Source organism: Protopterus annectens, chromosome 13.part0 (assembly GCF_019279795.1).
Source record: "Protopterus annectens isolate FY-2018-M chromosome 13.part0, PAN1.0, whole genome shotgun sequence".
NCBI classification, from domain to species: domain Eukaryota; kingdom Metazoa; phylum Chordata; order Ceratodontiformes; family Protopteridae; genus Protopterus; species Protopterus annectens.
The window spans coordinates 616,381,715-616,409,339 of NC_056747.1; the positions used below are offsets into that span (position 1 = coordinate 616,381,715).

The 27,625-nt window shown below is 43.0% G+C and overlaps 1 protein-coding gene across 3 annotated transcripts in view; it reads left to right on the top strand.

The window, feature by feature from the left end:
- Positions 1-27,625, top strand: part of TEX14 (testis expressed 14, intercellular bridge forming factor) — a 3,435,352-nt gene that overhangs the window by 1,034,871 nt on the left and 2,372,856 nt on the right. For all 3 annotated transcript variants that reach the window (XM_044054283.1, XM_044054282.1, XM_044054281.1), the window contains one exon: positions 13,645-13,768. In XM_044054283.1, the coding sequence (XP_043910218.1) occupies positions 13,645-13,768 (124 nt within the window). The remainder of the gene's footprint in view (positions 1-13,644; positions 13,769-27,625) is intronic.

Here is a 27,625-nt window from a genome sequence, read left to right on the forward strand (position 1 = left end):
TTTGTGCATTGTACATACATGAAAGCCAGCTTACACAAGCTTTATTCCTAGATCCAGTTCACAAATGTTTCATAAACATCTTTATTTGGAAGCTGTGGATAACACAGCTAAGTAATAAAGGGAGCCGGAGATACTAACGCTGGATATGCTATTTTAAATTAGCATATATTGCTGTGGTAGTACCATTTTGAGCTGTGTGCCCTGCAGCACTGAGTGCTGTTTGGATTTCATTTCTTTGTTGTGGAGTTACTGAATGACACCCAGGTGATGCATATCTCTTAGATTCATAGGAGGCTACTAGGCTAGTGGCCCTAGAGCCTTTACAAGCCTAGTCATGTTAATCCTGAGTTGCCCCAGTTGTCCTTGGTTAGATGGACATAATTCACGGAGCAAGTCTATGATCAACACCGACTACCCATGTCCATGAGGGACATGGGTGCCACCCCCAGGGTAAATTTGCTGTCTCCCATCCATTTATCTAGGTTGTGCTTGAATAGGGTCAGTGAGGAGCTTTGCTTCATGTGAATTGGAAATTTATTCCAGAGTAGCGGCAATCTCTGGGAGATATATCAGTCTCTCCAGCATGTTCTGTTGATGTCACAGGCTAGGTTAAGATCCCTAGAGTGAGTGACTCTTGTGGCATTTGACTTGCAGATGTGCAGCATTTCCATTAGGACAGGATCAGAGACTGCCCTGAAGGCCAGGAACAAGTCGCCTCTCAGCAACCTGTTAGATACAGAGTACAGTGACAGGACTTTCAGTCTGTCCACATAAGTCATGGTGCAGAGGCCCTGTATTTTCTTGGCGAGAATCCTTTGTGGTCTCTCCAGCTGCTACACATTTCTGGTGAGGTACATGCAGAAGGGAGCATTGTACTCTATTACTGATCTGATGAGGGTTGAGTACAGTGGAGTTATAACATCCTTAGACCTGGATGTGATACCCTTACTTATGAGATGTGCAACCTAGAAGGCTTTCTTTGCCACTGTGGAAACTTGGTGGTCAAAGTTCAGATTGCTATCTGCCTGTGTTCCCAGATCTCACACCAGTGAGTTTGAACGTTGGAGGGGGGGAGGTGCTGTCAATATTGTAATTAGTTGAGAGTTCCACTTTTCCAAAGGGGATAATAATGCACTTTTTTGTGTTAGTTTTAGACTCTGGCTTTGGCAGCAGTCATTTGTCTGTGTTAGCCCTTCCTGTAATATGTTAACATCATTGGGTGACTCAAGTGATTGCACCCAATTTGCAATCATCAGCAAACTTGGTAAGCCAAAGGCTGTCTACTTAAGCCTGGACTTCTGAGAAATAGATTCCAAACAGTAAAGGGCCCAGCACAGATCTTTATGTTATGTCATTGGTGACGGGTCCACTGGTAGAAGTGGAGTCATAAACTTTGGCAGTACATGTTCTGTCGGTGAGCCAGTCGGCTAGCCATCTAGTGGCATAAGGGTTAATCCCCATCTGCAAGAGCTTCTCAATGATACCTGAGTGGGGGACTGTGTCAAAAGCCTTGGCTAGATCAAGATAAGCAGTACGCACTCTCTTACCTTCATCCAGGGCTTTGGTGACTTTCTTGAAGAAGTCTACTAGGTTTAATAAGCATGATCTACCCCTAACAAAGTCAAACTGGGTTGGGTCGAGATTTTGAATGTTGTTTATGTCCTTGTCAATAAGGTCCATTGTGATTCTTTCCATGGCCTTGCAGATGAGGCTGGTTAGACTTATGGGTCTATAGCTCCCACAGTAGGTTGCACCTTTGTACAGTGGGATTGCTGTTGCTGTTCTCCACTCTGCTGGTACAAAGCCAGTTTACAGGCTGTGGTTAAAGAGAATGCCAAGTGGGACTGCTAGGTCCTGTTTTAGATTGCTTAATAAGGAACCTGGGATGTTATCTGGTCCCACTGAGGCTGTATTTTTGGCCTTGGAGAACATATATATGACCTGATCTCTAGAGATACTAGGCAGAGGACTGGTGTCAGGTATGCTTTTTATATTGAAATATAGCACTTTAGCCCTTAGGGACATTAATATAGAATGCAACTGGAAAGTTTTTATATGAATTTTGTATTTAAAATGTTTTAATTAGTTAATTAATGTTTAAATGATTGATTAATTGATTTATATTACTGTATAAATATGTGCTGCATTTTCTGTGTATGTATTCTCCTTTGAAGGCTACTGCCGATGTGCTAGAGGTTGGATTAGATATTTATTGTGGAAGATCCTGATTTTTGGTCATTTATATCTTGGATTTTACCCCTTGTGGGGGTGCAGACTATTTGTTCCAGAGCATTTGTGTTGACAAAGTCCGGGAACCTCTGGGCGAGCATTTTCAAGCTCATGTATGTCATCCAGTCAAGGGAAGGATAGTTGAAATCTCCCATGACTAAGGTGTTGGGCTGTATGGCGAATGACCCTAGTAAGGCCAGGCAGGTGGTGTGCTTTTCTTGGTTCATGGTGGCGGACCTACAGGTAGCAATGACGTGGTAAGGTATTTTGCCTATAGTTAATTGGACATGGAGTAGTTGGAGAGAGTCGTACTGTTTGACCAGTCTTGATGTGTACTTGGCTTTAATGAAGATGGATACACCTCCTGCTTTGGTTCTTTCATGCTTATTTTGAGGTCTGCTTCAAATAAATAACCACAAACTAATGTAAAAACAAAAAAAGGATGGTAAAGAAGAAAATTCCAGCATAAATCGCATCAGAAAGAATTTATTGTAAGTGCTTTCGTTCACTCTAAATCAGTGAACTTCATCAAGACAGTTCAGGGCACTCAATTCAACTTTTAAATATCCCTCTCATAAGTGACATCACATACACATCCCATTCTTAAAGCAATAGTACAAGGTTTCAATATCATTCAAGCCCCAGTATTGTATATGAATGAATAAAATCAAGAAACGTTTTATATAAAAAAATAATACCCGCACACATTTATCTATATCAAAAATAAAATAAATAAAATGTTCAAATTTAAAATTCATTATGCATATTCCATATTATCACCTCTCCAGTGATTTGAGTTTTAAAATACACTTCACAGAATAATAATCATTTAGACCTGGGTATGCATGTCATGTTATGTCAGCCATCTCTGGCAAAATGGTCCATGGATGAGGAAGTATCTCGACACTTGGTGGACATGGTTAGAATGTACATGGTCAAGGGAATTTATGCCGCACATGAAGGACAGCAGTGTGATAAGATGTCATAAGCTTTAGCATTCCTAACTATGGGAGGGGTGACTAGGGGACTCTAGCCCTAGGCCTCCTCTGCAGCAGACTCCAGCACTGTCCTGTGTAACACATCTTCCCTACCTCAGGGGTTCTCAAGTTTGTGGACTCCTAGTCAGCACAGTGATGACAGGTTAAGGTGATCTAGTTGTAGACCAATCCTTTTGTAGGACAAAAGTATGTTGTCCTTTGCAGTCTGCAAACATCCAAACTATGAAGGTACTACTTTCATCTCCAGAGACATATTCCCTGTAGCCCAGGAGTGTTACAGTCTAGAGTTACTGTATCTATTTCTGTGACCCCTGCAACTGATGATGACTGTGACTTCCAACACTCTCCAGCCTGTGTTGTAATTATGTGCTGTCTAATGCACAGTGTTACCAGGCCATGCACTAAGCAGCATAACTTGATTGTAGTACTGCACACATCATGTTTATTATTTGTTTTTAAGATTGTCATGGTCGGTAGTTGTTGATCAGACATCGATGGTTTACTGTCCTGCATCTGCACCTGTATCTTGTACTGGATGTACAACAGACGCATTCTGCTTTGCCTTTCTTTTTTTCTGCATAGCCATTTTGGTTGGCATTGCACATACACCAAAAAAAGTTGCTAATTGTCTCAGTGGTGTACTTCATTGTCCTTGCAGATGAACTGAAGCACCAGAAATGCCCTTTCAGGTGATTGAGCACATGCCTGATGACCCTGTGTGCTTCTGTATGGACAGTGCTGTATGCCACTTCTGCAGTGGTGCTGGTATGGCAGATAAAGGTTATGACTCAGGGCTGTAGGGGTAGCCAGCATCATTTGCATCTGGTGGGATTCACAACATATATCGGGGGCTTAGCAACTACATGCACACCTTATAGTTACATAACCTTTACAGTGTGGATAGTAAGGTCTGCGTCACAATCGTTTGTCCCTTGGGAAAATTACCTTGCTAAAACTGTTCATATAAGTTAGATTTGTGCTAATTATAAAATCATGCAAACTACTTGACTTCTGTACAGGCACATCTGTGATAATGTACTGCACATAGCATATTATCTTCCAGTTCAAGGAATGGTATCCCTTCTGAGTTACATATCTCTAGTATCGTGGACCAGGTGAGGCTTTTATTGCTACATTTGTGCAATTTGTGGCACGTAGTACCCCAAGAAAGTGAACAATGTTATAGATGTCACTCAAGTGACAGTGATCTCCTGTGCTGTACTGGAGAGCTGTATTTGCTCATTCACATACAGAAGTATGACTTGGAGGAACGAGCATATCAAATATTTGGGAGGCTGATATTTTTATATACTGAAAGTGTCCACATTTAGTACATGAAAAGTCCCACCAACTAAGATGACGACTACAAATGCCTTGGTCTCCCCAGGGAAAGACTTACCATGCAGACCCCTAGATTACACATGTGGATGATACATATTAACCACTCTGCAGTGGTTCAGCACTTGGTAGTCAGTGATGCTATGAAATGTAGGGCACTGCCTACATATTTTTTGTTCACATTGGCAGTTGCAAAAAGCTACAGGGCTAGCACTATTGGTAGCAATTAAGTGATGTTGTTGAACGATTGTTGCTATGATTGCAATCATTCTGATGGTCTACAGCATTGATATTTCTAGTATGCTCTAAGGGTCTACTCAGCTGTGTAGCAAGTTCCTTATATGCGCCTGTGAATGTCAACATAATGTTAGGCATGTATTTGCATACATAGCATTGTTACCTTCTGTTTATGTGACCATTTGCATGCACTGCATATTTCAGTGTTGCTGTTGTGCTTATATGCAGTACACCTCTCTGAATCAACCACCACCCTACCTGATGCATCAGACTCTACACATGGGTGTAACATACTGTGCTATCTATGATTTCAGATTCTGTTTTATTCAGGGTGCTATAGACAGTTTGTAAAAAATATAGTGTTATAATTTTGCAGTTTTTCAATGTTTCAACAAATTCTTACATATACCTTTTTTCTGAATATTTCATGAATATGAGTACAAGTACAGCAGCCTCTCGGATAAAAATCTAAAAGGATTGTATACCAGAAAATGAGATTTTCCTTCAGTTTATAAATTGACATTTGCTGGTAAACTGACATTTTAAATGTTTCACTTTCCGATGCTGCATAAAGAAATAATGTTGCATTTTAGAAGCAAAAATATTTAAAAAACACCATTTTATGCTAGTAAAGACATTGAATGGGATTTAGAAACTGGGTAAACAAATTGTGTTGCATTCCTTGAAGCTGAAGGGGGCTTTTAAATATATGGTGTTTTGTTTAGATGTGGTGGTCAGTAGACTGCCTACAACTTGCCTATGAATGTACAAACATAGGCCTCTGGTTAAGTTTCTAACTTTATGTTGAGCGTGGCAAAGTGATTCAGAAAGAAGCCTCTGAATACGTTTGATGTGCATATAATCTGCTCCTACATTAAGGAACTATTGCTCAGTAATCTGATGATGTAGTGATGCCAGGCTTGGGATGCAGTTTTATGTCCATGTCAGAATAAGGCTGGGTTGCTATATGTGTATAAATCTGCATGGGAAATTAAAAAACACATACTTTAAGCAGTTGAAACTACAAAGGGCAACTTCAGAAACATAGTAAAGGTGTAACTTGCACTTACAGCATTCCTTGATAAGACAGATATCTTCACACGCAGTGCTGAGCTACAAGTTCTACCTGTCCTGCACCCCAGTATTCCAAACATAGAACTTTGGGGTATGTGGGCAGTTACTAGGGATCACTAGCTTAACTATGGTATCCCCATTTTTGTGGCTTATTATTGGCCAGACTTGCTTATGTTTAGTTTGAAGTATCCCATGCAGATGAACATGATGTTTTTGAATCAAGAGCAGGCCCTTAACTACGGCATTTCATTATTTCTACCCAGAACTGGTAGTGCAGCCCTTTCTTTATGGTATCATAATCATAACATTAGTCATGATTCATATTCAGAGCAGTATGTCTTCTGGCATGCAGAACTGTGTTTTGAATTTGCTGTACAGCATAATATTTCACTAATGATGTAAACATTTTTGTTGTTTTATTTCATGAAAAGATGGCAATAAGAACTGGACAGTTTAAATCAATTATTATAAACCACAGCTCTATGCATTTACTCTCAGTAGTGCTGTTTCCATTGAGCCCACCCCATGATTATAGCCATGATGTTAAGTTGTCTATCTCGCCTTCATTCTTGCTGGATGGGTTCGGAGCCGACCTCGGCTCCGACTCGGCCACTCTAAAGCTCGAGAGTTGGTTCCACCGGCTCGAGGCTCCCCTTATATCCCACAATGCTAGGCGATAGTTACCCCAGATCTCGTTTGCCGCTACAGCTTCGAGGTTGGTTATTCTACCGGTTCCTGGTGAGTTTTAGCTTTTTCTATAAAAAGTTACTCTTTTTTCCCCTTTTTTAGTTTAATTATTCTTAAATTAGTGTAGTTCATTGAACTCTATCCCCGAACCTAATTTTTCCCGTTTCTTGTTAAAAGAACTTTTAGTTCTTCCCTTGGGCCTTAGGCCTTCCCTTCCCTAGGGAGTGTTTGTGTAGTGTACTACTGTTTACTGTACTTTATTTTTAGTATTTTTACTAAAGGTTGTAATTTTGACAGGGTATAACTGGTGTGTTTGAGTGTGTGTTTGTGTTCACCAGTTAGGCTATGTCTAAAGAAGCAAAGGTCTCCGGATTCAAGAAGTGTGATGCGTGCTGTCAGAAAATGTCTCTGACAGACGCTCACACTTCTTGTGTCTATTGTCTGGGGCCTTTGCACCTGCAGGACTCCTGTGCTGTCTGCCATGGCTTCAGCCCCAGGGTCCTGCAGGAAAGAAAAAACAAGCTTATATTGAGAGGCTTGTTGAAGCCTGAGGATTCCCTGTCTGTCTCAACAGGGAAGCCCTCCAAGGCATCGAGGTCTTCGGCTCCGGCTTCTGAGCCGAGACCTCAGGTTGTTCAACCTTTGCCTTTATCGGCTCGGCTGGAGCCGATAAGACTCAGTCCACAGTTTCTGTGGCTTCCTCGGCTCCGGCCGGAGCCGAGGTTATCGAGGTACCCGTGTCGGCTCCGACAAGATCTTCGGAGCCGACAACCAGAAAGAGGTCTAGGTCACCTTCTCTTGGCTCCGTTCATTCGGCTCCAGGATCTCCCCTGCTGTCTGAACGGAGCCAAAGGTCTCATTCCTCTAGGTCATCGAGGCTGTCCGATCATGACCTTCAGAGGGTGGTGAGTCGACTACTCAAGTCTGAGGCACTAGCCCAGATGCTTCAGAGCCCGACTCATCAGTCGGTGCCTGCCCGATCCATCAACTCTTTCCTCCTTTGACTCTCTTGAGTTCGGAGCCGGGTCGTGTCGGAACCGAGACTGTGGTCACCTCGGAGCCGAGACAATTGTCTTCGGCTCCGTCGTCGGCTCCGTTTTCTTCCATGGAGGAATCTCGGCCGGACTTCCCTCGTCGGCTCCGAGGGGTGAGTGGCATCGGACCCTTGTCCGACCCCTCTCCCTCTCGGTGCTTGGCGCTGGTGAGTTCGGCTCCGACATCGGCCTCGGAGCCATCACTGTCGGTGCCGAGGGGTCCTTAGCTCCTCGGAGCGGGGACCTCTGGCTCTGCCTGACAGGGGTGCTTCGAGGTCATGCGGAGTGTGTTAGAGCATGGCTCTACTCCACAGTCGGCTCCGTCAGCCCCTCCCTCTATGCTGCCTCAGGGTAAGTCGACTCACTCCCTCATCCCGGACCGCAGAGAGCCAACTCCTCAGGAGCTCCCTTTGGGGATTTCATCCTCTTCCGAGGCCTCTCCTGATTTGGCAGAAGAGCCCCCTCGGAAGAGGAAGTGCAAGAGGAAGCACATTGACTCACCTGAGTCTATCACGCCGGACACAGATCTGGATGATTCTGAGGGTTCCCCGTTCCCCTTCTGAAGATGTCTCATTTGCAGACATTCTGGAGATCCTTAAACAGAGGGAAATTGGCCAGCCCTCAACCCTTCGGAGGACGAATCTGTGTATCTTGAGGCTTTGGCTCTCGTCCTTCCACCTCCTGGGTGTCCCCCTTGACCCCTCATGCAGGTGGTTGCTAAAAAGGCATGGACGGCTCCTGATTCAGTGGACCCCACTCCCAGGAGGCCCTCCAAATTCATCACAGCTCCGTCAGACAAGGAATTTTTATCAAAAGGAGTCTCTGTGGATGCTATGGTGGTAGCTGCCGCCACTAAGAAGGAACTGGCTGATCCTTCAGTGCCTGTCCATCCACCTAACAAGGAATCTAGGTCCATGGATAGGTACGGGAAGCGGATGTTCTCCTCAGCGACATTTACTATGCGTTCGCTGAATTACCTGTGCCATTTCACTCGTCTTCAAAGGGACTTGATCAAAGAAGCGAGTGAAATGCTGAAGGACCCTACAGCTACGGGTTTCCAAGAGAAAATGAACACGCAGCTAGCTATCCTTAATTCTATTTCCAACTCCTCCATGCGCCTCCTCTCTTATGCGGCCGATGGAGCGAGCAGAGCCGCAGGAACAGGGGTAGCCTTACGTAGGCACGCCTGGATGCGGCTATGCAATTTTGCGGAACCTTTCAAGACGTCCTTCACGAACTCCCCTTTTGATGGATCATCTCTTTTTGGTCCACAAGTGAAAGAGACCCTGACTAGGTGCGAGACTGATGGCAAGACCCTTTCTGCCGTCGGAGTCCGTTTTTCTACTCCTTCTAGGCCTTACCCCAAAGGCCAGAAGGGGCGAAAGATGTGGTTCCGTAAACAATCTCAAGGGACTTCGCCTGCCGCACAGTGTCGGTTCCCCCCCAGAGGCAGAGGGGGAACAACAATGGTAGACGCGCCCTAGACGCACAGGGCGTCCGCACAACTAGGGCAATCGAGAAACCCCCTCCGATAAGCCCTTTCAGCATCCCTGAGGTGTTGCCCGACTGCCCATCTTCGGAGGCAGTCGAGGGAAGATTGTCACTGTACCCAGAAGCCTGGCTATCCTTGACACAAGACAAATGGGTACAGTCCATCATTTCCGAAGGTTATTCTATCCCCTTTCTTCGTTTTCCAAATCAGTCAAAAAAATCCCTTCCAGATGTTCCACCCGCTCAAAGGGATATAGCAGCTTTGGAAATTTCAAAACTGCTTGCAAAAAGAGCTATTCAGCCAGTGCCAGCAGACCAACTAGGATCCGAATCTACTCAAGGTTCTTTTTAGTTCCAAAGAAAACAGGGGACTGGAGACCAATTTTGGATCTCAGTATCTTGAACAGATCGGTCAAGAAAACAAGATTTCGGATGGTCACGCTGCAATCCATTCTTCCCTATTGGGAAAAGGAAACTGGATGTGCTCTATAGACCTTCAGGACGCGTACTATCACATAAAATGAACAGACGCCCAGAAGATTCCTCCGCTTCAGGCTGGGAACCAGTCATTTTCAATTCAGGGCCCTGCCCTTTGGTCTCACCACTGCCCCCGGTGTTTACCAAATGCATGGCAGTGGTAGCTTCTCACCTGAGACGACAAGGATTCCAGGTGTTTCCATATTTGGACGACTGGCTCCTCACAGCTCCCACCAAGCATCTCCTTCTGATGGCCAGAGATTACACTTTTCGCCTGTCAAAAACTGGGTATCTCAATAAATTGCGAAAAGTCTGTGTTGTCGCCTTGTCGCACTATTACCTACATAGGCAAATTTAGATACTGTAAACATGTCTGCAACACTAACGAACCAAAGGATATCAGACATTCAAAAATTGGTATCACTACTTCTCAACAACAACAGAGCCAAAGCCAGGTTAGTTCTAAAAGTGTTGGGAATCATGGCAGCGGCCATACCTCTCCTTCCATTGGCCAGATACCACATGCGGATCCTTCAGTGGATGCTTTTTTCTCAATGGTCATACCAGGAACTTCCAATGTCTCACACCATTATGATCACGCAAGCATGCAAAAAGCATCTCATGTGGTGGATGTCTTCCCCCCAGCTCCTGTTGGGGAGACCATTTGTTCCACCTCCTCCGGTTGCTACTCTGACAACGGATGCCTCCCTGATCGGGTGGGGGGGGCATTATCAGGGCAGGACAGTCCAGGGCACATGGCAACCAAACGAATGCCACTTGCACATAAATGTTCTGGAGATGAGAGCAGTGTTTTTAGCGTTGCAAGCCCTTCAAGACTCTCTTCCCTTGGGAACGATTGCAATCCAGACAGACAATATGTCTGTAGTGTGGTACATCAACAAACAAGGCGGAACCAGATCATACCCCTGTGTCGAGAAGCACTCAGACTGTGGCAATGGGCGATTTCTTCTCAGCGTTTTCTGATAGCAACGCACATCCCGGAAGTCCAATCACATTGCGGACAAGTTGAGCAGAGCTATTCTCATGCCTCACGAGTGGTCTCTGAAAGACTCTGTAGTGAGAGATTTTTCTCAAGTGGGGTCAGCCTTGCTGCGATCTTTTTGCTACTCCCCAAAACAGCAAGTGCAGAGAATACTTCACTCTATTCCCTTTACCAGGCCAACCCTGCAGGGACGCGCTAGTCCAAGTTTGGCCCCGGGACTTCTGTATGCATTTCCTCCTTTCCCACTGATCTCTCAAGTAATACAGAAAGCTATCGCTCAGAAGGCCTCATTGATCCTCATTGCTCCTTACTGGCCTCGGCAAGTGTGGTTCCCCTTTCTGCATCGATTTCTTTTGGAGCGACCGTGGAATCTGGACCTAGTTCCAGATCTTTTGATCCATCAGTCGGGTCAGTTTCATCGCTCCCTCCCCTCTCTGAACCTCACTGCTTGGTTCCTCCACTTCCAACCGTAGCCAGGCTTCCTCAATTATCTCACTCTGTTAGAGATATTTTGATAGCTTCCCATAAATCTTCCACTCGGAAGATTTATTTGAGTAAGTGGAAACGCTTTTCATATTGGGCACAAGGAAAGGACATAGATCCTTTCACTGCTTCCATCCAACTAGTCCTGGATTTTCTTGCTGAACTCTTCCATGCAGGTTCATCTCCATCTACTCTTAAGGTTCAATTGGCAGCTATTTCTAATTTCCATGTGGGTATTTCTGAATCCGCCCTAATGTCCCACAAACTCTGCAAAGCCTTTTTGAAAGGAGTTTTTCTTCTCAGACCTCCTGTAAGAAATCCTCCTTCTCCTTGGGACCTAAATTTAGTTCTTGCTTCTTTGATTCTTTCCCCTTTCGAACCTGCAGCTTCATGTTCCTTAAAGTTATTATCATGGAAAACTCTCTTTCTGGTGGCTATCACATCAGCTAGAAGAATTTCAGAACTTCAAGCACTCAGTTGTCGTTCTCCTTACCTTGTGTTCCATAAGGACAGAGTTTCCTTACGAACTAACCCGTCCTTTTTGCCTAAGGTGGTTTCAACATCAAATCTAAACCAATGCATTGACCTCCCTGTCTTTTTCCCGGAGTATTCAAATAGGTCTGAACAAAAATTACACTGTCTGGATGTTCATCGTCAATTAAGGTACTACTTGGACAGGACGAAACAATTCAGAAAATCTGATCAGCTGTTTGTCTCCTATGCGGAAAGCAGAAAGGGACTTCCAGTTTCAAAGGTATCTTTATCCAGATGGCTAACATCTCTGATTACCCTTGTTTATGAGATTAGACACCAAAAACTGCCTAATAAGCCTAAAGCTCATTCCACCAGAGCTTTGGCTACTTCTCTAGCCTTCCAAGACAGACTGCCTATTGACACCATTTGTGCAGCGGCTACTTGGGCTACTCCTCACACTTTTATTTCCCATTCTAAGTTGGATTTAGCTTCTAGGCATAGAGCTAATTTTGGTTCCACTGTTCTCAGGAGTCTGTTCCGTTAGGCCACCCGGGACAAGGTGCTAGGGGCGCGGTCCCATCCAGCAAGAATGAAGGCGAGATAGACAACTTAACATATAGAAGTTATGTTCTTACCATAACGTTCCATGTTAGTTGTCTTCTTCTCGCCTTCTTCTTGCGTCCCACCCTCCTACCCCCTGGCCTGGACAGACCTAGAGGAGTGGTGATCGTGACCTCTCTTTCTACCACCTCTTTCTTAGCTATATGCTATTATGCATATTTCTTGTTTCAGGATGTAGGTCACCCTTCTTCTTCCTGTTGTTAGAGGTGGATTCTGTTTTTTACAGTCATACTGTTTTCTGTTATAAGCTGGGGTTAGCTTACAAACGAGATCTGAGGTAACTATCGCCTAGCATTGTGGGATATAAGGGGAGCCTCGAACCGGTGGAACCAACTCTCGAGCTTTAGAGTGGCCGAGTCGGAGCCGAGGTCGGCTCCGAACCCATCCAGCAAGAAGAAGGCGAGAAGAAGACAACTAACATGGAACGTTATGGTAAGAACATAACTTCTATTTTTCACAGCACTTGTTGCATGTGCATAATGTCTTCATTTTGGATTTTATTTGGTTGCCCCCAACTATATTATTATTCAACAAAACATACAGAATAAAGTAATGAACTTCTTGATTTTCTTTACGCTTTCTCCTGTGTCATACTCTATTATTTTATACACCTTACACATTTTGCCACACCATTACTGCTGTCTACCTCAAGTAGAATTTAACATTTGCCAGTGAGAAATAATTATTAATAATTTAGCTTTCATGTCTAGTGGTGTTACAGAAGTAAACACAAATGTGTATTGACATAGTTTAATTGTTTTGCTTGGAATAACTTTTTAGCTTCATGATATTCATTGATCATCCATTTTGGATGGTGTATGTTATTTTGATCTGGATCAGTTATCATGTATGTGTTCTTTGTTTGTGGAGCTGAGACACTTTGGATTAGTGGTTTTAGCTTTATTCAGTTGTTTAATGTTCTGTTGTTTTCTTATAAGTTCATAGATTTGTACTAGGCTAGATGTGGTGTCCCTTACGGGCCATTTTAAGCCTAGTCAGTTTCCCTTTTTGTACTCAAATTAACCTATCCGATTTGGTTAGAGATTGGCCTTACCTATCCCATGGTCGATAATTATATATTACTCCTAATGAGAATAACTGGGATCATACCATAGATAATTTTTGGGGACCTATGCATAGGATAAATTATTTAGGAGCTGTCTGTGTCCGCTAGTAGAATAATGGACAGTCCTGGGGTATATTTTCTGTTTCCCTTCCACAGATCCAAGTTGCGTTTGATTATGGGATAAACTATGTTTTATGTTGATGGAGAGTCTGTTCCAGACCAGCTGTATCCTCTGAGAGACATAGTTTCCACTCCAAATCATTCTGTTGATGTTGCATAAGAAGTCTAGATCCCTAGACCTAGTATTTTTGATGTTTCATACAAACAGCATGTATATTTTTAGTGTTTAACAAAAGACATTTTTGCTATTTATTTATTTCTGATGTGTCATGCATGTCATCTAACAGAATGTTGTTGTTCTTTTATTTCCAGTAAACTTAGGCATTTCCATGTGATGCTTCTAATGGCCATTTGTTTGTCTCATGACATGGAAAGAACTCAATTAGTTTATGAAAGAGTCTATCTTGGATCATTGTACAGCATACTACATGAAAAGGTATGCAAGAATCAGATTTTCTAAACCTTTTTCACTGATAATTTGATGACATGAAAAGCATAAATGAAAACAAGATGAGTTCACGTACAGTATGCACAGCAGTTATATTAGAGCACTACCCACACCTTAGTTGTTGTTATTTTATTTTAGATCTGTTTTCCAGTTCCACTGGTATAGAGGGATAACGTTTTGACTAAGACCAAGGTGACCTAGGTTTTATTAGCAGCTCTGGCTCTTTTGGAGATAGTGACAGGAATAAGAGGAAAGACACGGTAGTGCCTGCTCTTTTTTTCCAAATGTGAGAGGCAAGGACAAGGTGTGGGCACTCAAGTAAGACACAAGCAACAGTAGTGATAGTATTGCTTGCTGCATAAGTAACTGTAATGCTACTTTTGCTTGCTGGTGGCCAAATGCTACAGTTTAGAGAGGTAGGTGCTGAGTAATGTACCACTTTGGAGGTAATGCACCACCATGAAGGTAATGCATTTCCCTCGTGACACCATTGCACAGCCTCTCTCTAATTTCAGCTCAGCAAATAAATAGGAGGCAGGATTAAATGTAAAAAGCCAGCAGCAATCAGAACTGTGGCTTCTCTCCTTGTCCATCTCATTTGGAGGTGCTTGGCAACTTGTAGCCCAGAGAACCTGACAGGATGTTGACTTAAGGAAGACCCTGTTGGTACTGGTCATACCAGGCTGCCATCATGAATGGGATCCTAGGAGCAGGGGAATATCAGGAGCTGTTAATTGAGTTTGAAGTCAAAGGTACAGTGAGAAAAAAATAATGGCAAAAAATCATCTGGATCTGATATTGTGCAGCTATTGTTATGGGAACAGCTAGGGTTTTTACTGTAGGTATTGGGACTAGTTGGCGTATAAAAATTTCACAGGCTGAAGACTTTGCTCTGCATTCTACAATAACTTGATTTTCTTGCATTTCAGGTCTTTCTTGCTGTAAAATTGTCTTTTTTTAAACATCTTTATTGAATCATCATTTGTGACACAGGCAAATTTACATTTATGCAAAAGTAATCAAATTGTATTAAATTAACATTAACGAACATTATACTTCATATATATTGCTTTATATTCTATAACCTAAGCCACATTACATAAGTTATTCAATTGCTGTCAATTTTTTTAAACAAGAAACATCTTTATTAAATCATCGCTTAAGACATAAGCAATCATGCATTTATAGAAATGAAAACGAACCATACAGACACAGTCCTAGTTGCAAGCATTTTACATCACAAACCATACTGACACACTCTCAGTTGTGAACATTATACATCACGTATATAATCTACCCAGTCATTTTCAGTCAAACACTACATTGCTCATTTAAGTCCTGCCTTCTTTTAAACCTCATTCACCCCCTGTATATATTGTCCCCACAATTCCTATTTTTTTCCTATGTAGTTTGCTTCTACCCTTTTCTGAAGATCTCAGTTTTGTTTTATCTCTGTTACTATATTCACTACTTCAAATATAGTTGGTTTAGATTTTGATTTCCATTTTCTAGTAATTGCTGTTTTAGCAGCCACCATAATTAGAGACAGCAAGGCCTTACCATGTCTAGGCAATTCTAGTTCTGTATCATAGCTCAGAAAAATCATCTCACTCGTCACACGAATCCACCCACCCAGCATCTCCAACAGTGCATTCCGCAGGAAATTTTTAAAGTCCACCAACCCTCCGCACTCCCAGAAAATATGTTCCCAAGTACCTCTTTTTTCCCCGTCACACCTCCAACAGTTGCTGTCTACCTGAGGAAAAATTCTCTGGAGTCTACTTGGGGTATAAAAATATCTATGTAAACATTTCCAAGCAAAAATCCCAAGTCTTCTAGATTTTGTGGCATTTTTGGGAGGCATGCATATATCCTCCTACTGTTTCTTTCTGAATTGCTTATCCAGTCTTTCTTCCCAATCCTTTCTAACCTCCTTTGATTGATTCATAAAATTATCATGCAATATTTTATATGCTCTACTAATTATTCCTTTTTTAATGGCAGCTTCTGTTCTAGATTCTACTAAAAACTCTACCAGTGCTGGTGTACTGATCTTTTGTTTAGGACCCCTTTATTTCTTTCTCTTTGCCTATATATCAGTCCTTGATAGGGAAGGCTATCGCTAACCTGCAGTCCAAATAAATTTTTGGCCTCTTCCCATTCTATTACCTTTCCCTCTCTAGTTATTTGCTCCCAATACCTTGGTTCCTTTGCCACTTTTCTCCAATAAATTCCGTTCTCCTCTTGCCTACTGTCTGTATCCCTAATTGCATCCCTATCTGCAGAATCTCCTTTAGCCATTCTTGTGTTGGTTTAGTCCTTAGAATACTTCTGGATACTTTATGGATACAATATTCTGCATGATTGTTGTTCTCCTTAAAGGCCTGCATCCCAAATCCCAGTCTCTCCTTATTTCTTGAGCTTCCCCCCATTTCATCATCATCTCTTTCCACTTTGAATTATAGTTTTCTGCTTGTGCTGTGTATAGGAGTCTTAACTGTGTAGCTCTGAAATACCCCTTCGACTTGGGTAATCCCATTCCGCCATGTTCTACCTGAAGGATCAGCTTATCCCACTTGACTCTTGCCGTCTTTCCCTCCCAGATAAAGTCCTTCAGCACTTTATTAATTGCTACCCATAACTTCTCTGGTTGATAAAAATATGCCTGATCTGTGTATAAGTCTAAAGGAACTAAAAACATTTTAACTTCTTGTATCTTATTATCCATATCCATGTAACAGAGCTTCCATTTTCTCAGTTTTTGTATTATCTTTTGTTTAGTGTCTTCCTACATATCCTTAGCTGCTACACTAGAATAATTTTTAATCCATTTCTCCAAATAGGTTAAGTCAGTGTTTCTAGCAAACAACTTCAAGTCGAAAAGCATTGACTGTGTGGCTGTGGGCAGTCTCATCCAGTCATTATCTGATAGCAGTGCACATCCTGGGAAATCCAGCATTATAACAAACAAGCTGAGCAGGTCCATTGTAATGCCTCTTGAGTGGTTTGTCAATATGAAAGTGGAGGAAAAGATTTTCTGTTGATGGGGCCAACCTTGCTGCAATATACTTGCATCTCTCATCAGCAACAAGTGCAACAGGTTCTTTGCCCTGATCCCCCACTGGAGGAGTCAGCTAGAAATGCTATTCTCCATGATTGGCCCCCTGGTTTCCTCTACGCTTTTCCCCCAAGACGTTTAATTCCCAAATTTCTTCAGAAAGGATCACAGTTGAAGAGCACAGTCATTGTCATTGCCCCTCATTAACCTGTTCGGAGTTGGTTTCTTTTTCTTTGGTCTCATCTCCTTTGCCACCCTTGGACTCTGGATCCAACTCCGGACCTCCTGTCTCACCTGGTAGAGTTGGTATACCAGGACATTCTAGGCATAAAGTTGACCACATGGTTTCCCCAATTCTGCTGATAGCTAGACAGCCCAGTCTCTTCTCTCCTGTACATCACATACTCTCATCATCCCACAAAGCTTCCATGAGGAAATTTTACAAAAGCAAATGGAAAAGGATTGCTGTTATGTTGTCCCTAACTCGCCTTTGTTCTTGCTGGTTGGATTCGAAGCCAAGGATTGGCTCCGACTCGGTCGTATACTAAAGCTCGAGAGCTTCTACTGACTTGAGACTAGCCCCTATCCCAACATGCCTAGCGAGAGTTACCCAGATCTCATTTGCCGCTTGCAGCATCGAGATTGCTGGATACTGGCACAGGCTAAGTGTTTTCTTTTTTTATTAAATTTGCGAATTTGTTAAATATTTAGTGTTGAAGAGTTTCTTCATCAGTTAGTGTTCTTTCTAACCTTCCATTTTTGATTGCTGTTGTTGCGGCCATCGTTTTCCTTTTGGCCTACTTACTTTCCTTGCGAACCCGTTTAACTTAGAGGGTTCTCCTTCCCTTCAGCCCCGTTTTAGTTAAAGGACTTTCCCCTTATTCCCTTTTTTTTCTAGAAGCAGCCGTTTAAGTTAGAGGCCCTCCTTGGTTGGGGGAGTTCGCCTTTTTAGCTTAGAGGCTCTACCCCTTCACTCCTTCCTTCTAACAAAGAAAAAAAAAGTTTTGGTCTGTGGTTAAACTTTGTTTACTGGATTTTAACTTTGTGTGCTTATTAAGTGCCTCTGTTTTAGTTACTAGTATTTGTTAGCATACTTGTAGTCTAACTGTGTCTGTAAGGATTCCACTAAAGAGACAAAACCTTCAGGTTGTAAGAAATGTGACTCATGCTGCCAAAAGATATCCCTTATGGAGGGGTATACAAGCTGCGTATATTGTTTAGGGGCTGTACACCTGCAGGACTCGTGCTCTATATGCCATCCTTTCAGTTCTTGGGTCCTGCAGGAGAGAAAAAATAAACTGATTTTGCAAGGCTTATTAAAGGGCCCCTTCAATGCTTCCACAGAGGGGACTCAGCCAACAATAAAAAAGGACAAATCCACCAAGCCATCATCCTCATCGACTCCAACAATGGAGTCATCCAACGGAAAAGACAACTCTTCAGCAGTGTCAGATCTGAGGGTCGGTTCCAACAAGACTCTTTCTCCTGCAGCTCCATCAGTAGTCTCGGAGCCAGCCAGGACTCACAAGAGAACCAGGTCCCCCTCTCTGGAACCAGTGCGGTCTGTTCTGCAGTCTTCGTTCTTATAGTCTGCGGCAGGCAGTCACCCTGTCTTCCACCCACTCCTCTCGGTCATCCAGGAGTCTTTCGGATGATGATGTGGAGAGGGTGGTGAAGAGGCTTCTCCGGACACCGGCATTAGCAAAATTATCGAGTCCAGCCCATATGGAAGTGGTACCGACAGTCCAACCAACAGCATTATTGATTCCTCCTCCAACTCCCTTGAGTTCGGAGCCAGAGTGCATGGAAGTTGTTGTGGTGGAACCGTCAGTTCTATTAACCTCCAGTCTCTTGGTTCTGAATTCCGCTCCGATCTCCTTGTTACCCCATTCTATTGAGGGATCTGGGGGCCGACACTCCCTCATCTTCTCCGAGTGGGGGAGTGGCATTGGACCTTTGTCCGACCATACTGTCCCTCTCGGAGCTTCGGCGCAGGTGAGCTTGGCTCCTATATCAGCCTCAGAGCCATCTCCCATGATTTGGAGGAGATCTCCAGGCTTTTCGGAGCTGGAGACTCCTTTGGGGCGGGACTGCGGTGCCTTTGAGGTGATGAGGAGTGTGCTGTCCTCTGAGACCACTCCACCCTCGGCTCCATCAGCTCCTTTTCCTTAGGTGCCGGTGTCCGCCTCCACCCCACCCCCCCAAGCGTAGGGAACTCATGCTCCAGGATGCCCCATTGGGCGACCCCACCTCTTCCAAAACCTCCCCAGAGGAGGTCCCTTGAAAGAGGACATGTAAGAGGAAGTATTTGGACCCCCCTGAGTTCCAAACATCAGACACAGACTTGGAGGACTCAGGAGGGTCCCCATTGTTCCCCTCTGAGGATGTCTCATTTTCAGACATCCTGGAAATCTGTAGGCAGAGGGATGGCTGGAAGTCACTTGCCCCTTCCGAAGATGAGTCTGTGTACCTGGATGCATTTGGTTCCTGATTCTCCACCTCTTGCTTGTCTCCGCCTTTCAACCCACTGTTGGGCGTAGTGAGTCGGAAGGCATGGAGCTCTCCAGAGACTATAGAACCAGTTCCGCAGAGGCCCATCAAATTTATAACTGCACCAGACAACAAGATTTTTCTATGTAAGGGAGTGCCTGTCAATGCCATGGTGGTGGCAGTGGCCACTAAGAAGGAATTAGCAGAAACTTCTTCTTCTGTCCATCTGCCAAACAAAGAGTCCCGTACGATGGACAGGTATGGGAAGTGTATGCTTTCTTCAGTGGCCTTTACACTCAGGTCGCTGAATTATTTGTCCCACTTTACATGCCTTCAGAGGGATCTCCTCAAGGAGTTGTGAGTTACCCTACAGGATCCTACAGCTGTGGGAGCTGCGGACAAGGCAGCTTCTCAGCTTACGACCTTGACTTCTGTAGTTAACTACTCCATGTGGCTGATTTCCTACGCAGCCGATGAAGCGAGTAGGGCAGCAGGCACAGGAGCTGCCTTACGAAGACACTCCTTGATGCACCTTTGTCAATTTGCGGAGCCCTTCAAGTCCTCCTTTGCCAATACCCCCTTTGTCGGCTTGTCATTGTTCGGGCCTCAGGTAAAAGAGACTCTTACCAGGTGTGAACAGGAAGGGAAAACTCTCTCTGCCGTGGGAGTATGTTTCTCCACTCTTTCTAGACCTTATCCTAAAGATCAGAAGAGCGGAAATCCCTGGGAGCTTCGCCTGACACATGTGGAGATTTTCCCCCCCCAGGGGCAGAGGGGGAAATGATAATGGAAGACGCTGGTCTAAGCGGCAGGGGGGGGGGTCCGCAGAATCAGGGTGAAAGAGATACCTTCTGTGGTAAGCCCTTCCAGTGCTCCTGAAGGGAGGCCCAACTGTCCGCCTCTGGAGGCAGTCGGGAACAGATTATCCTTGTACTCAAAAGCCTGGCAGACAATCACAGAAGATACATGGGTACTGTCGATAATATCCAGGGGTTACAAAATTCCCTTTTCCCAACCACCCCTTACAAAAAAAAACAACAGTCAATCCCAGATGTTCCACCCACTCTTCCGGATCAAGCAAACTTAGAAGTTCAAAGGTTGCTAGAAAAAAAGAGTCATCCAGGAAGTCCCCACAGACCAGATCGAGTCCGGAACTTACTCAAGGTTCTTTTAGTTCCAAAAAAGACGGGATTGGATCTCAGCAGACTGATCAAATTGGTCAAGAAAACAAAGTTCCGGATGGTAAAACTGCAGTTCATTCCTCCCTTTTTGGGTCAGGAGGATTGTATTTGCTCTGTTGATCTCCAGGATACGTACTACCACGTAAAAATGGACAGGTGATCCAGGAGATATCTACACTTCTGGCTGGGAGCCAGTCGTTACCAGTTCAGAGCTCTGCCCTTTGGTCTCACCACAGCCCACAGGGTGTTCACCAAATGCATGGCAGTTGTTATGGCTCACCTGAGGCGTCTAGGATTCCGGGTGTTTCCATATGTAAATGACTGACTCCTTACTGCCACCACCGAGCATTAGCTAATCAAGGCAAGGGAATCCCCAATTCACACTTTTTCATGAGTACGCATTACCATAAACTACGAAAAGTCTGCCTTGTCACCTTGTAAGTATATTACATTTATAGGGGCAGATTTAGACACAAGGGCTGTGATAGCAAAGCTGCCTCAGGAAAGAGTGTCAGCCATTCTTCGTCAAGTTTCAGTCCTCATGGCGAAAAAGAGAATTCACGCAAGATTTGTCCTCAAAGTCTTGGGTTCACTAGCTACAGCAATTATTCTGGTCCCTGTGGTGCATTTCTACATGAGAATTCTGCAGTGGCTCCTTTTTGCTCAGTGGTCATTCCAGGAATTACCCATGTCATATCAGATTTTAGTCACGGAGTCCTGCAAGAAGAATCTAGAGTGGTGGCTTCACTCCCCTCTGGTGACAATAGGCAGGCCGTTTCTACCCCCCAACCCGTAGCCACAGTGACCATGGATGCTTCCCAGATAGGGTGGGGGGGGGGTGCTTTATTTCGGACAGACTGTTCAAGGGACTTGGCAACAACACAAGTACCACTTGCACATCAATGTCCTAGAGATGAGAGCAGTGCTTCTGGCATTGCAATCACTTCAAGACTCTCTACTTATAGCAATTTAGACAGACAATATGTCGGCAGTATGGTACATCAACAAACAGAGCGGAACCGAGTCTTATCCTTATATTGGGAGGTTCTACGAGTATTGCAATGGGCGATGGTTTCCCAACGTTTTCTGATCGCAACGCACATTCTGGGGAAAGCCAAAGTGATAGCGGACAAGCTCAGCAGGGCAATTCTGATGCCTCATGAGTGGTCCCTGAAACAGGAAATTGCAGACTTGATTTTTTTGCAAACGGGGCCAGCCATGCTGCGATCTTTTTGCCACCCCCCCCCAACAACAAATGCAGCAGCTACTTTGCCCTAGTCCCACCACCGTGACAGTCACCTAGGGACGCACTTGTTCACGATTGGCCTCCGGGACTGCTTTATGGTTTTCCACCATTCCCCCTGATCCCCAAGGTTCTTCAGAAAGCAAAATTGCTGGGTTGCAAGATGATCCTCATTGCCCCTTACTGGCCTTGTCAGATATGGTTCCCATTCCTTTGGCCTCATCTGCAGGGGGAGCCTTGGATCCAGGACCCAGTTCCAGATCTCCTGACGCATCAGTCAGGTGCGCTCCACCTGTATATCCAAACTCTCAAGCTGACAGCTTGGTTTCTCCACTTCCAGTCTTAGCCAGGCTTCCTTATATTTCCCTGGCAGTTCAACACATTTTGATTTCCTCCCACAAACTCACTACCAGGAAACATTATGCTAGTTAATGGAAGAGGTTATCTTGTTGGGCAGACAAGAACGAGACTGATCCCTTTACAGCACCCATTTCAAAGATTCTCGAATTTGTTACTGAAACGTTTGACCGAGGAGCAGCTGCAGCTACTATCTGGGTTCAGCTTGCTGTCATTTCTAATTTTCATGTGGGAGAAATGGACTCTAACGTTATGCCCCATAGGTTATGCAAAGCATTCCTAAGAGGTACTATCCTCTTAAGACCTCCAATAAGAGAACCTTCTCCCCCTGAGACCTAAATTTAGTTTTAGTGGCTCTGATTATTTCGCCCTTTGAGCCAGCTGCTACTTGTCCTCTAAAATTTTTGACATGGAAGATTTTTTTCTTGACTGCCATTACCTCAGCTAGAAGGGTTTCAGAATTACAGACCTTATCAGTTCGTCCTCCGTACTTGATTTTCCACAAAGATAGAGTTTCTCTTAGAACCAATCCCTCCTTCCTACCAAAGGTGTGTTCAGAGTACAATTTGAATGAATCCATAGAGCTCCCTGTATTCTTCCCCAATCATGGCAACAAGGCAGAGTATAAGCGCCATCAATTGGACGTTCATAGACAGTTGCGTTTTTATTTACACAGGACCAAGGGCATCAGAAAATCCAACCAATTGTTTATATCATTTGCAGAGAATAGAAAAAGTTATTCAGTCTCAAAAGTGACCTTTTCTAATGGCTTTCAGACACCATCACCTACGCCTACGATTTGCGGAACAAAAATCTTCCAGGAAAAGTTAGAGGACATTCAACTAGGGCCTTGGCTACCTCTACTGCCTTTCAGGCCAAGCTGCCTTTAGATTCGATCTGTGCGGCAGTTACATGGGCTAATCCTCATAACTTTATCACACATTACAAAGTAAGTGTGGCTTCCTGGAACAGGGCATCCTTTGGTTCCAAAGTCCTGAATTGTTTTTTCCAGTGAGCCACCCAAGAAACCGGTACTGGGAATGCGGTCCCAACCAGCAAGATTGAAGGTGAGATAGGGGCAACATAACATAAAGAAGTTATGTACTCACCATAACGTTCCATGTTTGTTGTCCTTGATCTCGCCTTCCTTCTTGCGTCCCACCCTCCTTCCCCCTTCCTTGAAGATCGAGAGGAGTTCTTTCATTGGCTACACTGGCTGAGTTTCCCTTCTACCATACCAGTTGGATAGACTTAGACACCCTTTCTATCCCCTTGCTGATTATTTACATCTTTATACACAGGTGTAGTCTTAAATTTAAAAGTCTATTATTTTTTACTTGCATAGTCTAGTGTTTTGATTTATCAAAAACGAGATGTGGGTAACTCCCGCTAGGCATGTTGGGATAGGGGCTAGCTCTCGAGCTTTAGTATATGGCCGAGTCGGAGCCGAGGATCGGCTCCGAACCTAACCAGCAAGAAGGAAGGCGAGATCAAGGACAACAAACATGGAATGTTATGATGAGTACATAACTTCTTTTTTTTTTGGCCACAGCAAAATGATATTGACCCTTTTTCTGCAGCAATTCCAAAAGTGTTTAGTTTTTAGCTATAGTTTTTAAAGAAAGAGCTAGTTCCTGAACTGTTAAGGTACAACTAGCTGCCATTTCTAATTTTTACATATGAATCAGTAATTCATATTTAGCCTTTTCTAAACTTTGTATGGCTTTTATAAGAGGTACCTTTCTTCTCAGACCTCCTTTTGAGGATCCCACTCCCCCATGGGATTTGAGTTTACTGTTACAATCCTTGACCCAGTCTCTCTTTGAACCATCGGCCAAGTGTGAACTAAAATTTTTAATCTGGAAAACTGTCTTTTTAGTGGCCATTATCTCTGCTAGAAGAGTCTCAGAAGTCCTATCTTCTAAACCTACTTATTTGATTTTTCATAAGGATACGGTATCCTTAAGAACCAACACATCCTTCCTAAAGTGGTGTCAGAATCCAGTATCAATCAAACTGTCAACCTCACAGTCAGTCTTCTTTCCAAATTTCTCACACAAAGGAGAGTACTTCTTGTACCTATTAGATTTCCAGAGACAGTTAAGTTTTATCTTCATAAGACAAAAGCTTTCAGGAAATGAAATCAATTATCTGTCTCCTTTTCATACTCAAAATTGGGCAATCCGATTACCAAACTGACCTTAGCAGAATGGTTAACGGAGTATATTTCCTTTGTTTACAACAAATTGGATCTGTCCTTGCCAAAACCTCTAAAAGCTCATTCAGCAAGGTCTGTGGCAATGTCTTCACCATACTGTCCACTCCTTACCTCTTTTTCTCTCTCTCCTCGATGTTACTAGTGCTCATAACAAAAAAAAAAATATATATATATATATATATATATATATATATATATATATATATATATATACACACACATATAGTTTCACTTCATAATCTCGAATTACTGAAATCCCGAATTTCAGTAACCCGAGACTATAAAGTCGAACCATTCACAAAACTGAAACCCACAATACCGAATCATACAATCACGAACATACATACACCACATAACACACACACCATTCCACCCACAACACACAAACCACACAATCCTACACTACAGATAAGCAGGGGTGCAAGCTACCCTACACCCACCATGTGGGGGGCTGCGCCTCTCACCCCCCTACTTATATATACCAACTCCGAGGTTGCACATAAAAAAAAAAAAAACCTCACACCACGCCATCCTCCATTCGCTTGTACACAAATACACATCACACATACACAAACACCAACACTCACACTCACAATTACACCTCCCTACCCTTACCCACACAGAGAACGTGCAAAAACACACACAAACATTTACTCACCTGCAGTTTTCAGGCACCGTAACACCACACGCGACGCACCAGAAATGCACTGAATTCGAGATATTCAAATTCACTCTTATGCACTTTTGGCATTCTGGTTTTCGGCTTCATGGTCTCGAATTACTAAAATTCGGGATTTCAGTAATTCGAGATTTTGAAGTGTAACCATATGTGTGTGTGTGTGTGTGTGTGTGTGTGTGTGTGTGTGTGTGTGTGTGTGTGTGTGTGTAGGTTCCCTATTAGCTGATCGAAGACGCATTCTTTAGAATGCGTCTTGATCAAACTTTATAGCATGAAACGGCAAAATACAGAAGCGGCATATAAGCAAATTCTTTCCCTGGAAAAGAAATCTCTTGGCCGCCTTCGTTATTTTGCCTTCTTTGTTACTGTAGTGCGGTCTCGGAGTTGGTATGTTTAAGTAGGGATGGGGGTGGGGGGCAAAGCCCCCCACATTAGAAATAGTTTGTGGTGTGCGTGTGTTGTGTATGTGTTTCTCGGAACAGCGATTTTTTTCCCTGGGGAAAAAAAAATCACTGTTCTGAGTGTTCGAGATTGTAAGCTTTCGCTTACATGGGGTCGATGAATCAGCATTCGCTTTTCTAAGCTTTCGGTGATTCAATATAGACCCATATATATATATATATATATATATATATATATATATATATATATATATATATATATATATATATATATATATACACACATAGAGACATACACACACACACACACACACATATATATATATATAGATAGATAGATAGATAGATAGATAGATATAAAGGAAATCTTATTTGTTAATAACTATTAATATGTACACTACTAATTTTATTATTCTCAAAGTGATCTTTATTGAGATGTCTGTGTGATTTTCTGTTTTGATCATGTATTTACTAGAAAACAACATTGAATACTTCTTTGTATAGACTAACTGGATAATGTGTTTTCTGCATCTTACTATATGTGTACTGTTGTACTATCTAATCATTGTATTTTGCTTATATTTATGTGGAGCTTTTCTCCCCGGGCCTCTGCTGAAAATGGGCTTCTGGCCCAGTCGGACTTTCCCAGTAACAAATGTAAATAAATAAATAAATATTTCTGTCCAGATCTTCCTTGGATGATATTTGTGTAGCTGCAGCTTGGGCTATCCCTCATAACTTTATTGCTGATTACAAGTTGGATCTGTCCTCTATGGGGAAAAGCAGCCTTTGGCTCAGTGGCGCTCAGCAGCATCCTTCATTGGAGTCCTCCCAGGACTGAGGTAGCTGGGACTCTGTCCCAGTCATTAAGGAATGAATAAAAATGACAACAGCAGATACAGAAGTTATGTACTTACCATAACTCCATCTGTGTTGTCCATTTTCATTCTTCCTCAACTTCCCTCCCGCCAACCCCCTACCAATTTAACTTCTGTAAGGATCAGAAGATGCTAAAGGAACCAATGTTCCTTTGTTTGGGCCTCCAGGTACTGGTATAGATAAATTTCCTTTATTCACTAAAGTCGGCAAACAGGATCTGAGTTATGGTAAGGGACTAGTGCATTATGGGTAGGAGACATACCTCTCAACCTGGAAACATCAAAAATCTGAACAAAGGCCCATGAAAAGTAAGTACAACTGGCCAAAAATTTGGACGCTGATTGATGTAGAATTTGCATACATAATTATGTAACCTTGCCCACCCCAATGGAATTGTGAGGTACCAACAATCAGAAAAATTCTCCAATCTACTTCAACTCCTGTTTATAGAAAATAGACACTGATAATGAACATTCACTACTAATCATTCATAACAGTCACACTAGTGCATTTTTCACTATCACTGGTCTACAATATCAGTGCTACTTTTCCAAAAATATCTCAAAAACAAGAGTACTGTTTGATACTGTATTGTACAGACAAACCTAACTGACAGATATGTCTTGAATACAAGCCATCAGATATAGAAACTGATTAAAGAACATTTGTAATTTATAAAGCATTCAGAGATGCAATCTCAGATATCAAATGCTCTCAGACAGTTTTAGATTATTAATTTCAACACTAACCAAACCATAAGGTTAAACTGTAATGTATATAGATTAGCAGTTTAAAAGAAAACTACATGCTTAAAGCGTACAAAATGCAAAAATATCACAAAGCTATGAAAATTATTATAACTGAATACATTTGTAAAATAATAAATGTGAAGTTGTTCTATCTCGCCGTTCATTCTTTACTGATGGGTTCGAAGCCGATCCCTTGGCTCCGAGTTGGCCAATTGCAAAGCTCGAGGTCTTCAAATACCTCAAGGCCAAGTCCCTATCCCATGATGCACCTAGAGTTACCTCAGATCTAGTTTGCCGCTGTAACAAATTGGAGGTTCTGCATTAGCTCGGGCCAGTAAAACTTCTTTTTCATATATTTCTCCATTATATTGATATTTAGATAGTTTTAGGTAGTTTTAAATAGTTTTATAAAGCTCTTATAGCTTTTTGGTGTGTTTACCTATATTGTATTCCCTTTCCTTTTTTAGTTGGCCTCCTGTTTTAGGCCTAGTTTAAAGATTTTCTGATTACTAGAGTGTGTTTAGTCAGTGACCTTTTGTCACAACTTCTTCTAAATAGTTAGATAACTGTATAGTCATTTAATATCTAGA